At 45.0% G+C, this 18642-nt stretch overlaps 2 protein-coding genes across 3 annotated transcripts in view; both read left to right on the plus strand.

Annotated features, from left to right (window-relative positions):
- Positions 1-632: 632 nt before the first annotated feature.
- DHX40 (DEAH-box helicase 40) lies at positions 633-15329 on the plus strand (the record flags this gene model as incomplete). Its single annotated transcript, XM_082493127.1, has 17 exons — positions 633-771; positions 1002-1147; positions 1550-1669; positions 2853-3083; positions 3287-3353; positions 3939-4070; positions 5501-5600; positions 6039-6125; positions 6614-6796; positions 7349-7429; positions 8073-8230; positions 10365-10479; positions 10773-10881; positions 11206-11300; positions 11841-11910; positions 12307-12535; positions 14366-15329. The coding sequence occupies 17 exons, from the start codon at positions 633-635 to the stop codon at positions 14503-14505; spliced, it is 2202 nt and encodes a 733-aa protein (XP_082349253.1). The 3' UTR covers positions 14506-15329.
- Positions 15330-17593: 2264 nt separating this feature from the next.
- Positions 17594-18642, plus strand: part of CLTC (clathrin heavy chain) — a 34372-nt gene continuing 33323 nt past the window's right edge. For both annotated transcript variants that reach the window (XM_082493284.1, XM_082493285.1), the window contains exon 1: positions 17594-17829. In XM_082493284.1, the coding sequence (XP_082349410.1) occupies positions 17788-17829 (42 nt within the window). In that variant the 5' untranslated portion in view covers positions 17594-17787. The remainder of the gene's footprint in view (positions 17830-18642) is intronic.

Here is an 18642-nt window from a genome sequence, read left to right on the forward strand (position 1 = left end):
GCGCTGAGGGGCTGGGCCGGCCACAGGGAGCCCCGGGGCGGCACAGGCAGAGGTGCCGCTGGGTTTCCCTGCGCTGGCAACGTCCCTCGGGAGGGAGCAAGTGAAAAACTGCAGCAGATTTAGGGAAAAAACTAACGGGTTTGGCTAAGCGGGGGGGGGGGGGGGGGAGGGGGGGGGCCGGTTGAGGGGCAGAACGCTGAGGAGAGGGCGGGGCCGGGTGGGCGTGGCTTACGAAGGAGGCGTGGCTTAAGGAGGAGGCGTGTTTTTTGAGGAGGGGTGGCTTAATGGCTGTGTGTCTAGGCGGGGGCGTGTCTTAAGGAGGAGGAGCGATTTAGGGATGAGGCATGGTTTACTGAGGAGGCGTGGCTTAAGGACGAAGTGCGTGACCGGGTGGGGGCGTGGCTTAAGGAGGGGGCGTGACTTTTGGGGATGAGGCAAGGTTTACTGAGGAGGCGTGGCTTAAGGACGAAGTGCGTGTCCGGGCCGGGGCGGGGCTTAAGGAGGGGGCGGGGCGCAGAGGCCCGCGCCTACCGTTAGGCGTGCGTAAACAGCGGATGTCATCGGCGCGCCGCTTCCGCGCGGGGTCACGTGACGGGGGTGTGTATGCTGTACCTGACAGGGCGGCCTCCGCCATGGCGGGCGCCGCTCTTCCCATCCGCCGGTACCGCCGGGCCCTGGTGGAGGCCGTGAGGGAGCAGCCCTTCCTCATCGTCACCGGCGAGACGGGCAGCGGCAAAAGCACGCAGCTGCCCAAGTACCTCTTCGAGGCAGGTAACGGCCGGGGAGGGGGGGAAACCCCTGAGAGCCCCCTCTGCTCTGCGGCCTCGGCCCCGAAACGTGGGAAATAAGCACAGATAAATGCAGATAATCCTCCTGTCCCCTCGGCCTCAGGCTATGCTGTGCGTCTGGTGGGCGGAGGTGGCTTGCTTAAACCTTTCAAACTAAAAAACTGTGACCATAAGCACAACTCAGTGTCCCTGTTCTCCCCGTCTCTCCCGTAGGCCTCGCCAAGCACGGGGCCATTGGCGTCACCCAGCCCCGGCGCGTTGCCACCATCTCGGTGGCGCAGCGGGTGGCCGAGGAGATGGGCTGTTCGCTGGGGAGTGTCGTCGGGTACCAGGTCCGCTTCGATGACTGCACCAGCGAGGTAGGGCTCTGAGGGCTGTGTTCCTGCAGGTGGTGTCATGGCCGGGTGTGGTGGTCTCAGTGGGCTGTGGCTCGGCTTTATGGCTGTGGGCCTGTCTGTGGAGTGGCACAGCCTCGTTGCGTCTTCTGGGGCTTTGCGTGCAGAAGATCTCAGAGCCTTGAGAAGCCATCTCTCCCAGCTGTGGAGAAGATGCAGTTGTATGTATCTTGTAACTCATTTGATCAAGTTTTTTGAACACCGTACTAGTGAAACATAGCCAAGCACCTGTGATGCGGTACATAAGCACCTGTACTGCAATGTCAGTGTGTGTTCTGGACAAATATGTGATCGATGTGGAAGTGTTTACTTTACTTTGAAGTAAAAATCCAGGATAACAGCTGAATGTATAATTAAATCTTTCAGGATACTGCCATCAAGTATATGACCGATGGCTGCTTGTTGAGGCAAATACTGGCAGACCCCCTTCTCAGCAAGTACAGTATCATCATTCTGGATGAAGCCCATGAGCGGAGCCTCAGCACTGTGAGTGTCACCTTATGTCTGTCCTTTTGGGTCACTATTTCTCCTTTACTGAGGTCTACTTATACATTTCTTTCACTTCTGCACAATCCCCAAGGATTTTGGCTAACTCTCCATGGATGCGCTTTATCCTTTTGCTCTCCTAAGACCATAAAGCTGCTGCTTTGTTTATTACATGCTGCATAATCTGAAAATAAGATGCAGCCTGTAATCCTGCTGGAATTGTTGTAGCTGTTGTTGTGTTTGAAAGCAGTTAAAATTTGGTTGGCTCTTGGATACTTTCCCAAAATTTCCACGAGTTTGAAGCCAGCACAGTGAACACAAACTTTCTAGAATCCTAACTTACCCCCCCCCCAAACAAACAAACAAAACCCTGAAACATCTCTCTCAGTCTAAGGCCTAATGTTTCTTAGGGTGTGTATATGACTGTGCAAAGAGATTATGGCCTTCGGGATCATGGAAGTATCTAGACTGACCTAAGTACCAAAAGCTATCAAATGTCACTCTGACCCTTCTGTGGCAAGCAAAGTCAGACTTAAGTCACTCAGTCCTCAAGAGATTATGTTGTGTGTCAAACAACCTCCCAGCCCAGCAAACAATCTACCAGTCCAGCTGGGGAAAAGGGAAAATGCTTTCTGAATCCCAATTCTGCCCTTAAGCATCTGAGGGTATTGCAAGTAATTGAGCTAGGGTGATGTAAGAAGTTACTGCTCTGTCACCTGTGTCTAATTATAAGGAGCAAATTTTTAATCCAGAGCGATGCAGAGTAAAATGAACTTGCTAAAGTCATAACAATAAATAGTACAACAGAGAAGGGAGAACACTCAGTCAGGTAATGTACGCTGGACAAAGGTGATGACTTTTTAAAATGGGTCTGAGGTAACTGCTTGGAAATGACTTGACCATGAGAGTACAAAAATGAAAACCAAAGGATTTTAAGTTACACTGATTCTGTTTACAGGCTGTGAGAAAAGCTGACTAAAAATTAGTTAAATTCTAGAAAACGATTAGCGAGCTTACAAGATGACTGGGCTAAGTGTATGTATTCTTCTGAGTGTTTAGGCCCTCAAGATGTGATTTTCTGTCTTCATTATATCCATGGGATAAAATCCATCCCCTCCAAGTTCATCAGGCACTTCTAAGAAAACTGGGGTACTAATATAAGTTGTTTCTGTTTGTCTGTTAGGATATTTTATTTGGTTTGCTGAAGAAGCTATTTCTACAGAAGAAACCACCAGACAGGAAGACAGCGATGAAAGTGGTGGTAATGTCAGCCACCCTGGAGGTAGACAAGCTCTCGGAGTTCTTTGGACACTGTTCAGTGCTGCATATTCCAGGAAGAAGTTATCCCGTCAAGGAGATATTCTGCAACCTGCTCAGCCCAAGGGACATAGGCAGCTCTGCGTACGTTACAGAGGTCTGACCCGTTTTACTTTGTTTCTGCATTGTGTTCTCTGTTCTTGGTATGATTGTCATCTGTGAAAGACCAAGACAAGAATTAGCTGCTGTATTGCTGTGTTGTTAGCGTCTCTGCAGGATATAGGGAAGAATTAGTACCATGTGTTTAGAAAGAGTAAGTGGGATTCCAGCTGTTGTTGGCTTGTTTGTTGTTTGTTTCAGGCTGTAAAAGTGACATTGGATATCCACTTAAATGAACCAGAAGGTGACATATTGGTTTTCCTGACAGGTGAGAACTTTTCTTTCAACAACTGATGGTTATTCCAGGAGAAGCGTGGCATTGCCAGCAAAACAGTACATCCTTCCAATGACTGTCTAGTTTGTTCCAGAGCAGTAGGTAGAGAGGGGAAAGTTGCAGGTTGACGCACGTAATTCTGTGAAGTGATAATTTTCAGAGCATGTTTAGGTATATCCATGCCTATGAGATCAGATAAGAAAAAGATTCACTTAAAAATTTGTATGTGCTTTTTTCTTCCTGTGCCAAACTTACTCTGTTTGTATTGTCTGTGTGTTTTATTTTGTTGTTAATTCAGGAAGGGAAAAAAATCTTTAACTGCAAAATCCTACATCAATGTATGGGCCAGGCACCCAGCCTGGCTTTTATGCAGCCATCTTTTAAGGAAAAGCTGTGGTGAGAGACACTGTGGAAAGACTGGATATCACCTTCTGAACTAACTCTCATAAATATTACTTCCTCCTTGTAATGGTGTTGATGACTAATATTGGCAAAACAATCTTGTTTAAAGATGTTACAAAGTAGGAAGGCAGAGTTGTAGCTACATAGGTCAGTTAAATGCTGTTATATGTTTTTTAGGTCAAATTGAGATAGAAAGAGCTTGTGACTTACTTTTCAAGAAAGCAGAATCTATTGATTACCGGTATGAAGTACATGATCGGTCTGTTGAAGGCCTGCTTATCTTACCGTTGTATGGGTCAATGTCAACAGGTGAGAGCACATAATGTCATATTGAACTTGATTCACATAAATGTTAACTATAAGAGTTGTTATAAACAGTATTCTAATCAAATATTTCTGTTGTGATTGGAAAAATTGCATTCATTAGCCCATTTGTTACAATACCGTAGTGCTATTCTGTTTTTTTTCATGGTGTTCATAAACTAAACAAACTTCAGCCTTCTCTGTACTTCCACAGAAGCATCATGTTAAAATTCATATCCACTGGAAATGGCTTCACATGGCATCAAAGTCTCCAGCTTTGGAAAGGGATATTGTGTAACTGGAAGTTCAGATGTCTTATTTAGGCCTCACATTTTATTTTATATAGAAAAGATATTGCCAGTGGGTTTTTGGTGATGACAGTAGACCTGTAAGGGAAGATAGAAGTAGTACAGTGTTACACAATATAGAAAAGTACAGGTTATCAGAATGAGTCAGTCTCTTTCATTTGGCAGCAATACCACAGTTAGTTTCAAAGAGCTAAAAACAAAGGCCCTTTGACCTTTACTGAAGACAGACAGTGTATTTTCAGATGAACTTGAGTGCGATGTTTAAACGTGTGGGTGCGGTATGTAGAATGCAAGAGGCTGAATAAGTGTTCAGAAGAGCAAGACAAACAGCAATTTCCATCTGGAAGTGGTGCTGGGAGAAAAGATCTGGTAATGATCTGCAGAGAAGGAGCAAAATTTTTACCTTCTTGAAAGAGTAAAACGAAAAGTTGCATAAAAGAAAGGTGTAGCTTCTTCCGTACTCCATGATAGGTGTTAGATTTCTGACTGAGAGTGATTTTTTTTTTTTTTTTTTTTCTTTTGTGGTCGTTTCTCAGAGGACATTGTATTTGAATATTTTTAAATACACCTGAGAGAATTTTTCTTAAAGAGATCTTGATATTTTCAAGTATAATAACTTAAGAGGGAGAAATTCTGGGAAAAGTTGAATTTCCACCTCCCTTTTTTATTCCTTGGAAAGCCAAATGAATGAACAGAAGCTGCATATGCTGCTTTGTTACGTGTTAAAAGATTTGCTGGAAGCATGGGGGGTTTAACTGAATCTTTTCATTTTTGCCTTCACTTGCTCTGATTGTTAAAACCCTTCAAATCCTTCATGAAGATTCTGTTAAGACCAGACACCTTGTTTGTTTTTCCTAGCTCTAGGTTAGGAAACATCCAGGAGAGTTGGCCTTTCTTGGTCTCAAAATCTTCTTGAATATGCAAGCAATAAAGAAGATATTTTCTGATTTCTGACATACGCTAAAATAATACCGAATCTATATTTTAGAATGTTATGTGATTCACTTTCTAATTTCATCCAAATTACTTTCACTAAGCATTTGAGTAAGTTTGCAGTGTTAGAGATGTGGTTTGAAATCAGAGCATTGTAACCTAACAGATTGTTTGACTGACTATCTGTCATTTTAGATCAACAGAAAAGCATATTTTTGCCAGCTCCCACGGGCATTAGAAAATGTGTGGTATCCACAAACATTGCTGCAACGTCTCTGACGATTGAAGGAGTCAGGTATAATTTTCTGTCCTTCATAAAAGCTGTAACAGAGGGAATAATTCAGAAAGTTCTACTAGATTTGGAAAAATGCATGGCAGGTGCTACTGTACCTATCCGTTAATTACCTATTGCCTTTTTTTGTGCATAGTGAATAAAGAAAAGCACTTGATACTCTTAGATGACTAATATTGTTGGACCCTAATTTGAAAGCAAATCTCCTCTCCATTAAATCAACATAATCTCCTTGGGTGCTGAGAGGTATTATCAGTAACGTCCTGTAGACTGAACCAGGGGCTGCAGGGATGCAGCTCACCAGCAAAGTGCAACTACCTGTTTGCAGCAATTGTAGGGTAAACGTGTTCTTGCTCTGATCGTATGTGTGTGGCAGTTAACCTGTCTGTCTACTGAGACCTCTGTTGTTTTCTTCTCTGACAGAGTATGAATCTTTTTCAGATATGTAGTAGATAGTGGATTTGTGAAGCAGTTGAATCATAACCCCCGAGTTGGCTTGGACATACTGGAGGTGGTCCCCATTTCAAAGTAAGTTTTAAAAAGGTCATTTGCTTGGTGTTTCTGGGAGTTGCTCTGACAATACAGTGTACTGGTTGATATTTAAAAAAAAAATAAATGGGGGGGTCAGCTTTGAGGCTCTGTAATTTAAAGCCATTTTGTTTGCTGCTAAATAGAAAGTAGTTCAGGACATATAATTTCCTATATGGGCATTAAGAAGGAATTGACAATGCACTGTCTGTAGTCTGAACAGTGGCTCACATGTCATCTTGTGTTTGCTGAATACAACAGCCTGATTGAGAGAAGTTTAAAAAAGTCTTCCCTTGCACAGAAATGCTTCTTCATTCTGTTCTTGTATAGCTGGATTTCTCCGTTGCTGCGCAGTTTAATATATCTTCCATCTGCAAGCATAGAAATTGCTATTATTTATCGTAATTGCAGTGTGCTGCTTTGGATAATAACAGAAGGGATCGAGAGTTTGGATTTTTTTTTTTCCCTCTGCTTTTCTGTTTTGGCAGGAGCGAAGCAAAGCAACGAGCTGGCCGAGCTGGCAGGACGTCATCCGGAAAAAGCTATCGGCTATACAGCAAAGAATTCTGGGAGCAATGCATGCCCGATCACACAGTCCCAGAGATCAAGAGAACCAGTCTGACATCTGTGATTCTGACCTTGAAGTGCCTTTCCGTGCATGATGTCATAAGGTAGCATCCATGGAGGGGGGGGATTATAATTTTCTTCCTGAGTCTCAGCAGCAAGGCAGCACAGGCACCAACAGCCCGTTGGCAGGAGGCAGGATTAGGTCGCCGGCCAACTGAGACGCTCCGGTACAATCAGCTCGTCAGCTTTTCTGCTGTTCTTCTCAGTCTTTAATGCCAGATTGGATCTTGAGCTCAAGTTCAGTTTGAGGTTCTGCCAAAACTAACTCCTTATCTCCAAAATGAAATAGTTAATAGTCTTCCTTTAAAATACTGATGTTTGTATCCCAAAAGCTTGAACTCCGTGGAATTGTTTAATTTTTGGATCACACGTGCAGAAAATACAGTTCGTCTTTGCATGTGCCACGCTGGGATCTGTCATTATAATTCTTCAGCGTGAAGCTGTATATGTAATAACATACCCGTATGCTTTATGTGCACTTCGGTCAGAAACCTGTATCGGAAGATTACAAAAGTATTTGAATAAATGTGAAAACTAATGAAGTTATACTGAGACTGAACAGTGAGATTTTTTTTTTACTTCATTTTTTACTCTAGATTTCCTTATTTGGACCGCCCTGAAGAAAGGCATATTTTAGAAGCTCTCAAGGAACTTTACCAGTGTGATGCTATTGACAGGTAAAAAATAAAGGGGTGTAGTCAGTGCAAGAATTTAAATTTCCAGTGGTTTCACTGGTGTTAGTGAGTTGTTCATGTGGACTAGAGGACTTGCCCCAGCAGTAGAACATGTTTCCTCGTTAGACCAGGAAGTTAACTACTGGGTTTTAATATACTCTGTAAAATTAGGGTTAGAGCATAGCTTAGGACTTGAGAGATAGAGATTAATTCTCCGCATTGTTCTGGAGTTCCTGAGTGACCTCAGACAGATTACCTCAGCTCTCTGTGCTGTGGTTCCTGATAGCAGATCCCAGACTGTTGTGACAAAGGTGCTTAGGCACGAGCTGTGAGGCCCATCCAAGAACTCAAGACAGGAAGTGAGATCTTACCCTAAACTTCCAGGAATTCTTCTTGCAAAAAAAAATAAATATATATATAAGCAACTGGAGAAAGGTGAAACATTCTTCTGCTAGCAACACTTGCTGCATGTCTCCAGCACCTCTCTGGGCACACACAGACTGCAGCGTTGCAAGAGTCCAGAGGGAAATGCTTCTTTCATGCTCCTTTTCAGTATACTGCGGTTTACTTTGTGTGTGCATGTTTCGATTTACATTTAAATGTACTTTTGTTGATTCTGGTATTTGGATCTTTTTCCTGGGATAAGGAGAGGCCACGTGACAAGACTGGGTGAATTCCTGGTGCAATTTCCCCTCCCTCCCAACCTGACCTGTGCTGTCATAAAAGCTGCTTCTCTTGACTGTGAAGATCTGCTGCTTCCCATCGCAGCCATGTTGTCTGTGGAAAATGTCTTCATTCGCCCAGGTAGGAAGCCTCTTATCCCAGAGCAGCCTTGGGTGGGTGGGTGGGGAATTGTGCTTGGACAGGGACATCTCAGGCACACACTGCTTCACCTGGATACCTTTTCTACAGCTTCCCTCGGGAGGGGGGTGGTGCTTGCTCTCAGTAATTTTCTACACTAATAGCTTGTGAGGCCACAGTATCTTACAGATTTATCTCAAGGTTATAAAGTGGGAACTGATTCTGTATTTTGAATAATGGCAGCACAAGCCTTTACTTAAGAGTAAGGATGCTCCTGCTGGGGAGCAAGCTGGTCTCCTTAGTTGGGCCCAACACTGGTGGGAGACATAAGTGTTTACCTTAAACTAAAGCTTTAAATAATAACCCTGATGCTGCAGGCTGAGGAAGATTCCTGAAGTGCAATTCTTTGTCTCCCAGAGTACCTGGTAGCAGATCTGTAGGCAAGAATGTTTGGATTAGACAAAAATACAATGGCACTTTGCCCGCATGTATTTACAACTTTCTGAGATCTTGGAGTCGGGGCACATTGCATGCTAGGAATTGGACAAGAGCTATTCCAAAGACTTCAAAATAGCATAGAATTGACTTGCATTTGTCCCAAGACTGTGAGCTGTAAAGCAACATGTGGGTAAGCGAGTGGATTGCTGAGAGGTCATAATGGGGGAAACTGTTACTGGAGGGAAAAGAGAAAAATCAAACAACCAGACCACCAGAGAACCAAACTGCACCACAGCAGATGTTTTGCTGTTGGTCTAAGTACAGACAACAGGGACCGATTAATTTGTTTTTAAGGAATGGGGTTGCCTCTGGATTGGCTTTTCTGTTCAATAACTGTTTAACCAAATAGACCTGTTAAGTTACTGCGAGAAGCTCAGTTTATCACTGCTTCCATTTCCAGTGTTTTTCTAAATGGAAAATGTGATTTTGCTGTGGTTCCAAGCTAGCACCTCTCACTCGTGCTAAACTCAGTCTCCCATATCCTCCTTCCTATCTCCTTCCCCCCGCAGACTGCCCCCGACCCATCCCCCCCAAGCTGTGCTACGTATAGTCTTTATATGTAGCACAGTCTGTGGGAGACCTTTGTCCTTTCTAGTCACTCATTGGCTCTTGTCCAGTTATCTCTGTAGTCTATTAACCGTGCCCGTTAACGCAACAGCTAAAGAGACTGCTGACAGTACTGATAGCCTGGATTCTGCTCTGGGGTCTTTCCCGTTCCCACAAATGTGGTTTTGCTTTCCCATCCTCCATCTGGCAGTATGCCCTTGTTATCTGTTCAGCTAGCTAATGCACACATGTTCGTTACTGTCCAGCAACCCCGTACATTAGGGCACAAACACAGACTCCCGTCGTGAAGGCACTTGCTTACGGGCAGTATGTGTACGAACAGGCCTCCTTACTTCATCGGTGTTACTTGTAACGCCTGCAAACTGCTGACATCGCCTGCGGTGCAGCAGCAGTGCAGTGCATTGGCCTGTGCAGCCATATCCCTCTCTACCAAGGGGAATAGATTATCCTGGGGAAGAAATTCTTTGGGTATTTAAAACCTGCAATAACGCTGTAGAGATGTTGCTTTTGCCTGGTACATTCCTAGCATTTAGTGAGGGCAAATTCCCACTAAACTCACAGATCACATTTTTTCTAGGCTTTTTATTTTTTTAAGACCTCCATTACTATGGTGCTTGAGTACAAAGACAAAAGCCGAGTTAAATAAATTAGATGGTGCTATGATGGGGTGGTTTCAGCGGTCTTGCTTTTTCTCCCAGAGCGAAACTTTCACTTGATCCCTGTGAGTTGTTTGTTTAAGGTCGCTGTTCCTTTATCTTTCCACATCGACATCTGAATTGATTGTGAGAGAGCAATACATAGAACCTTTCTTTCTAAGAGACTAGAAGTCTTCATCTCTAGTGCTGACTGATGAGATTAATCACAGATTTAATAGCATCTACGTGTTCTCGTTCAGCAGTAGTGGAAGGGGGAAGAACTGTAAATGCAGCTGTGGAGGAGAGACAAATCTAAAAATAATAAGAATAAAGAGCCAAGACCGTCAAACACGCTTTGGAGAGATACTAATAGAAAATTAAGTAGGAGTGATAAATAAAAATGACTTTGTTGAAGTGAGATGTAACTTATTCCTCAGGTGATCCTCAGAAGCAAAAGGAGGCAGAACTTCAACACCAGGAACTTTCCTCACAAGTGGGAGGATGCAATGACTTTGCAACTCTCTTGAATATTTTTGAACAGTGCAAAGCAAGGTATAAAATGATTCCTTACAGTAAGTGGTTTCACACTGCTCATAACTGCTGATGGTTTTTAAATATATTGCATGTATGCACATGTATGTACTCATACTGAATTGCAGATCTGTTCCGTATTATTATGATATGAAATTTCTATCAAAACACCTATTTTTGAAACTAACAACGTATCTGGCTGTGTAGGTTGCCTTCTTTGTACAAGCATAACAAAAAAAAAAAAAAAATAGAGGCAACTTTCTGCCTTCAGCTTACGAAGGGCTTCTCTATAATACGAGTATTTCTGTTCTCAGCACGTCTCCTTCAGCTTGGTGCCAGAAATACTGGATCCATTGGAGAGCTTTAAAATCTGCTTTTAGTGTGGAAAAACAGCTTCGGGAAATAATCAGTAAACTGAAACAGGTAAAAAATATAATTTTTATGTACAATCGAGTTATGTAAGTTTACATTTAAGATGTGTACTGGACTACTGAGCCTTTGCCAGATGGCTGCTGCCTTTCTCCAGTAGAAACTAATCCACTTAAATGTTTATCAGAGCATCCTTGCTGTAGCTTGTGTAACTAACAGGTATGATGGCGGTAACAAGCAAGAAGGAGGGTTTTCCTCCTTTCCTCATGGTTTCTTTATGGTGAGAAACCCAGAGTTTAAAATCCATGGGATGGAGGGGGTATAGCCACTTTTTCTTTAGGAAAGATCCTGATTCATACTTTTTTTTTCTTTACATAGCTGCCAGACTTCCCTAAAGAGACATTTGAAGGCTCCAGAACTGAAATACTAAGAAGATGTCTCTGTGCAGGATACTTTATCAACGTAGCTAGGAGGTAAGGAGTAAAGTTTGGAGAACTGAACGGAAAAGATATTATGCATACTCTTTTAAGGTGTAGCTGCATATTGAAACAGAATAGTAAGGCTGTATGTTGTTAAAAGTGGCACAGTAGCGGTTGCAGCTGAAGGTGGTGTTTCTGCACGGGGCTGGAAGCCTGGTGGGTTCTCTGCTTTTGACTCTCATTACATTCCTGGGGAAGTTGCTTACATCCTTGGGATGGGAGCTTTTCTGTCCATGAAATGAACTTGCAAGCTAATGAGTAGTTCCAGATGTTAAACTGAAGGGCTTGGAAATGTCCAATCCCAAACCCAGTTTGTTATTGTGGTGTTATATCTGCAGTGTTACTGTGGTAAATTAGGCAGATATATTATATTCCTCGTTTTTTTTACAGTTAATTCTGGAAGGATCTTACCCTGCTTATATATTTGAGTATTTTCTTCTATGCTGATGATGATTTGCTTAGTTAGTGTTGCTGTCTACTCACAGCACAGTATGTTTCTTTTCTTTTTTTTTTTTTTTTCCACAAACCTTTCAGATCTGCAGCCAGGACATTCTGCACAATGGACGGACATGGCAGCATAGTCTATATCCACCCTTCATCTACAGTAAGTTACCAAATTCTGTTAGTAAAGTAGCAAAGAATCTATAAAAGGAATAAGGGGCAGGTCGCTATAAACTCTTCCTCTTCTGTTTGATTTGTACTAACTTACGGCCAGGAGAAGCACTTGTTACAGTGTTCATTTTGAGAGTGGAGAAGAGCCTCACTTCTTCAAATTTGGTAAATGTTTGGCTTATGAAATGAGTGTGACGTAGACTGACCTTTCTCTCTGACTGTTTGGATTTCCTGGGCAAGCCTAAGCAAGTCATTATGCCTCAGTTTCCCTGTCTGAAAATTTAGGGTAATGTCAGCTTTATCTCATTCTTGCGTCCACCAATGGAGGGTGCTCTAGAAATAATTACTTTTTGTAATATAATTTCTGAAATAATGTTTTTTTTTTCAGCTATATAACCAGGAGACTCGTCTTGAGTGGATCATCTTCCATGATGTCACAGTGACATCCAAAATCTATGTCCGAACAGTGTGTCCTGTTCGCTATGAATGGGTCAAAGACTTGTTGCCCAGACTGCATCAAATCGATGCATATGAACTGAGCAGTGTGGCACGAGAAGAAGTAACTGAAGAGGAAATAACCAAGTGGAAACATAAGGAGGACCTTAAAAGGCAGTATGGTAAGCACATTACTAGTCCATATCTATGGTGTGTGTAGTTTTCTTTGATGCTGTGGACATGTGTGTGTATATTATGTCACTGAATGCACTCGGGACTAGTAGGTGTTAATCTGGATGTGCTTAACGTATTCGATGTGTAGCTACAGTTTTTTTCTTGTCTTACTACAGCTCTGCAATCCTTATTTTCCTGCCTTGGCAGGGCGTGTGGTTGTGTTTGGCTACTGGTTCTTGCCATGCTCCCCCCTTCTTCTGGTCTACTATAGCTGTAAGGAGCAGAACTTTAACACAGAGCTGAATAAAAGCATTTTGAGTCTGACTGTTATTTAAGTATGCAAAGGGCACCTAGCCATAGATACCCAAAATAATGCTGTCCTGAAAGAAAGAAGTCCTAAGGGCTACAAGAAAAAAACAACAAACTGAACAAATGAAAAAACACAGAGGGAAAGGTATCACATTTAGGTGAATGTCTCATTCTGACAATGAATTTAATGCCATACGTTTAAATAAATTGTCAGTTTAATTAAAACTGGTGCCCGCTAACTGATCTGGCTGCTTGACATTCTTTGAATTCTTCTGACAGCAGGTTTCATAAAGCAGCCAAATATTCAAAGGGCCTCTTTACTCCTGAGCTGACCCTTCCAAAACATGGATTTAATACACAGTACAGGCACTGGCAATATAGATTGTCTTCAGTTTCTTTAACAATAGAAAAAATGTAGACTCTTGTGCTCAGACCAGTGTCTCTTTCTGTCCTGCATTATTGTATAAAACAACCCATTTTAAATGATGAAAATGTGAATTAGATTTGGTTATAAATTTGCTGGAAAGAATATTTGCATTGTTGGATAATGCAGAGGAGCCTCATCTATTTCTCTGAAATTGAAGGAGCTGAGGTTTCTTCTCTTTGTCCTCCTTAACTTTTTGACTTCACCAGGCGATTGTAAATTAATTTCAGATTAACATTGACCTTACAGACGTCGTATTTCTGGGAGCTTCATAAATATAGGTAGCTGAATAGCTGACAAAGGCTTAATTAGTGCCCAATTGAAGGAAAGGCTTCAGCATGAGCTGAATTATTATTTGACTCCTAGACAGAATAATTACAAATATTGCAAGAGTGAATGCTGGTTAAAGCTCCTTCCTCATATCAAAGAATCTGGTGCCCAGCCCCAGAGCCTTAGGAAGAGGCTGCAGTAGCTGCTTCATTTACACAATACTTAGGTTCTCGAAGTCTCTGAACAATTTTTTTTTTAATTATTATTGTTATTTCACATTTTATTTTAAACTGTGCGAATACTTCCTGCTTTTCTTTCCTTCTGGAGGAGTACTCCCAAGGTCTTAGCTCAGTGGGAAAATGTGCATTTCTAACTTTTCCCACTCCTTTATCTGTGTGTTATCCTCCCTCTTCCTCCTACCTCTGGAAATTTATAAAGATTGTTTATTCTAAGCTTTTTGTTTTTCCTGCTCCCAGTGCTGTCCCTCTCCCACCTGAGTTTGAGAAGTGGGTGCATAGATTACAAGATGCACAGTATCGCTTACAATAAAAAGCAAGATATGTGTTTGGGGACGAGATGAGCCCAGCTGCAAATATTGACATGAGAGTTAAGGCATGTTTTTGGGTTTGGGTGGTTTTTTTTAATCAATTTATTTTTCTCTCCCTGCTGTGGTACAGTCTGTCCTCTCTGGAAGCCATTCAAATGACTGACTGGGACTTGAAAAACATTTGAGATTCTGTTGAGGTTTTTTGGGTATTTTACAAATAGGAGGAATTGTAATGCTGGGGTTTCTTTTACACAGAAGAGTATGTTTCTCTCTCTCGTCTCCCCCCAGAAGGAGTCACAGACAACTCTGCAAAGAAGATGGAGAGAAGGAATGATGATAAATCAATACTGGATGCCCGAGCTCGCTATCTTGAGAGAAAACAGCAAAGAGCACAGGGTTTAAGTGGAGCATTGAAAGAAATGGGGTAATACTTGCGGCTCCTCTACTCCCACTGTGAGGAAAGGCAGTTTAGTGCAGTTGTTCTGGGTATGTTTGCATAATGCAAAATGACTAACTGGAATGAGGGAAAACTTCTGCTTTGCGGTAAGTTCGAGTGCCGAGGCAAACAAATGCAATCTTCCTTTGCTGCATCCAGCAAGGAAAAGTTACCAAGCTGAATTTTGTTGCTGTGTGTCACTAGCAACAACTTAGTGGCCTCAAATGTGGATGAAGACACGATACTTACTGTGGTGCCAATTCTGTGGCATTTAGTTGACTTAGAAAGGTCTCAGTGGTCTCAGTGCCATTATTAATAAAATTTTCTTAAGGGTTGGATTTTTTTAAAGGAGTGGAACTGTCACTTTGTATCCGTTTTACTTTGTGTGATTGTGGCTATACAGTCTTCATGCTCATACACTACTCAGGAAAATGTGTAGGAAGTGCTCTTTTAATGATGGAGCCATCAGGATCTAAATTCCAAAGGAGATTTGCCGCCTGCATTCTGTGTTGCAGACAGTGTTGTTCCTGCTGCGTATTGTGCTGTACCATGTACAGTGATGGTTCTGGGTGAAGATGTCTTTGTATGCAAAGTATTTTGTAAATGTTTTCACATTCTTGGTAACAACGCATAATTTTTGTCAGGGATGACTTAGCACTGTGTGTTTTCCATTTGGCAAAAAAACCCAACCCAGCAGTCAATCCAGTACACGGCCAGGTTAAGTCCTGCAGTCTGTCAGCAGGTCTGCTGCCTAATGGGCTGTTTTCCTGAGTTTGGTGGCTGTTATTTTTAAAATGTATGGGTTTTGGTCTGAAGAATGACTGTTTCAAATGTGTGGAAAGAATACACAAGGAAATACTAGCTTTGTTCTTCAAGTATATAAAAAGCAGAGAGCTGTGATGCTTCCTCATCAGGAAGTTTCCTTCCTTCTCAATAAAGAGGCAATCCCCTTCTCTCACCTTAATAATGCCAAAATGTTCCAGTGCTCCAGTGTGGAGCTTGTCTTTTGCTGATTCCACTTTCAGTCAGTAACACTTTTGTGTAAGACCATTTCCAAAAAAATGGAAGAACCTGCTGTCATTTTTCATGCCTCAGTGGTGTGCAGCTGTGTGTCACCTTCAGTTACTTTTGGGTAACTAGTTATTCCGCTAAAGCCAAGCTGTAATAAGTCTTAGCACTTGGTGTAAAACGTTCAGCATTCCACCTCCGTACTGCACATGCTCTAGCTGATCATAAGCTTTCAAAAACCTCGGGATTCTTTTATGGGGAATATGATGATAATATTCTTCATAAAGAAGGTAGTAGATCTGATAATTGTCCCTGTTTCTGTGATTCTGTTAAAATGAAAGAGCTGAGGCTGGTCTGCGTACTTGCCAAACCTTGGGAAGAAGGCGTGATTCCTGTCTCGGAGCTGGAGCGGCTGCGGTGTACTCGCCGACTGCCTTGTGGGGCCAAGTGCCACCTTGCTGGGCTGTAAGAGGCTTAACTCCAGACACAGCAGGATTGAGCAGCGCTGCCTGCAGCGGCCCTGCGAGATTCAGTCGCAGAGTTCCTGACGGCAGGAGAATTGCTGCCGCCCGCCCCTTTTCTGTGCGTGCAGAGCACGGAAGTGGCAGGGAGATTAATGCCTTTCTGGTTCCTAAGGGAACTCATGAATCAAACAATTGCTGGTTGTGATCAGTCTTTGTGGGAAGTGGTACGTTTACGATTCGTCTTTCCTTGGGCCCTTTATCCTGGGTTCAGAGGGAAAAGGGCTTTGTTCTTTCACGCTGTTGCTCAGGCTCTGCTTTTGAGAAGCCAGCACTTTTTCTTGACTAAACCTCTAGTCTGAATTTTGCGAAAAAACACAAATTATTGCTGTTTACTTTGATTTATATTATATTTGCAATGTCACAGCCACTTGCAAGTCAACACACACTGGCCCTGAGATCAGTCACTAGAACGTCCACTCTTGCTCGGGGCTTATATATCTCCTGGCAGACACTAACGCATTATTATTTTATTCATTATTTCATATTTTATTCATTATTTCTTTTTACTCAGTAGCAAGAAGGGAGGGGCTTCCCCCCCCCCCCCCCCCGCGCTTCAGGGCTACTCAGAGGTTTTGAAATTGTGAATTTAATACGAAGCAAAAATATTATGAGGAAGTAACTGTGAGATTGCAAAATAGGGACAGATGTAAGAAAAAGGGTGGTTAGGTCTGCCGGGGCGCCCGTGTGTTACAATGCACGCGGAATGCTATGTTCCTTAAGTAAAAAAAAGTGAAGTTTTACCTGTTTCTGTGGGCTGGTGTTACATTGTAAGTTAATAAACATAAAAGGAAATGTAAAGTTCCATTATGTTACTGTACTTATTAACAGCATTACACAGGAAGAGTCCTTTGGACCATCCCCGGAGTCTCAGGGGCTGCTGCAGCCTCTGGTGATGTTCGCTGACATCCCGTGATTTTGGGGAGGGAGGAAGGTCGGTACCAGCTTACGGCCCTTCCGTACTTTGAATTCTTTTTTTAATCAGTGTGTGTTAGTGCCTAGCAAGGAAAAACACCCCCCCTATCTGTTATGGTACTGTGCAGCGCAGCAGAGGCCCATCGAGGCCGACACCCGGGGCAGCTCCTAAAATGGGGGAAAAACGCTGTGCAGGACCCGAGGGGGCTGGGGGTGAGAGGGGGGCGGGCAGGGCCCGCACCGGCGGCCCCGGCACCTGCCGGGCTCGGGGCGGGGAGGGAATCGATCACCTCCCTGCCGGGGGAAGCCCCGGGCCCTCAGTGGCCCTCAGGGGTCCCCGGGCCGGGCCCGCCCCCGCCCGTCTCCACGGCAACCGCACCCCCCCCCGGCCCCGGGCGAGTCACCTTGCCCGGCCGCTCTGCCCCCGGCACGTGACCCGCCGGAGCGACGAGCGCGGAACGGAAGTGACGTATCCGCACCTCGGTCGCATGATGTGGCAAAAAAAAAGGCCGGGGAGGGAGGAGTGATGAGGCACGAAATAGTCCCTTCCGGTGGCGGATCCCTCCGCCGCTCCTATTGGCCTCGCGGCGGGTGAGTCACGCTGCTCGCCGGGATCCTTCCGCCCGGCCGGCGCAGTTAAGGGCCGGTCCCGGCAGGTGAGGGCAGGCCTCTTCCTTCCGCGGCGGTATCCTTCCGCCGGCGGGGGCTGCTTCCGGATCGCCGCGGCTCTCCCCGCTCGCTGGCCTGTTCCGCCATTGCGGTCCCGCTTCCCCGCTGAGGTGTGACTCCGGTCCGGCCTCGGACTGGAGCCCCAGCCCGCTGCCGCCGCCATGGCTCAGATCCTGCCGATTCGCTTCCAGGAGCACCTCCAGGTGGGCGCGGAGGGGCCGGGGGAGGCCGGGCCGGGCCGCGGGGAGCGGGCGCTGGGGCGGGCGGGCCGCTCCCTCAGGCAGAGGAGCCGCCCGGGGATGGTGCCTGGGCGAGAGGCCTCGGGCCTGTCCGTGGTCCCTCCCTGGGGGCCGTGCGGCGACCCGGGTCCCTCCGGCGGCGGGGTGGCCGCCCTCCCGCAGGCCTTGCCGGCGTCTAGCTCGGGCAGCGCCTTCCCGCCGCGGGCTGCCCGCCGTGCCGCCCCGAAGGGCACCTTCCAGTGGGTCGGGACGTGCGGGGAAGGGATGGGGCCGCGGGGCTCCTCTGTGTCCTGCGGCGGCGGCCAGGTGCAGGCCCCGGCGGCGGGCATCCAACCCCTGCCCTTGCCCGGTCCCCACCTCGCTTTCCCCGCTCGGGGTGCTCCGTCCCGGCGGTGTGGGCGAGGCTGGCGCCGTGCCCGGGCCAGCAGCACCTGCGGGGCGGTGGGAGGGCAGCGCGGTGGCTTCTCTCACCCTTCGGAGCCGAGAGAAGAGTGTCCGCCGCCTCCAGGGCGGTGCGGGTGGGAAACCCCGCTTCGGCGCGGGGTCTGCAAGGAGGGGGGGGGGAACTGATGAGGAGACCAAGTTGTCTCCGTGCGTTGCTTTATTTATTTATTTATTTATTTTTCAATGAGGCTAAGAGTTCTTATAATTGTAAGGATGTGTTGAATCACTTTATTGATGTCCTGATTTGTAATGTTATATTTTGTGAAGAAAAGCCACATATTGCAGTGAAATGTGAAAGCTGCTGCGGGCTTCCCTGCAGTACAGCTGTGGCAG

This window comes from Vanellus vanellus (assembly GCF_965231255.1).
Source record: "Vanellus vanellus genome assembly, chromosome: 19".
NCBI lineage: Eukaryota > Metazoa > Chordata > Aves > Charadriiformes > Charadriidae > Vanellus > Vanellus vanellus.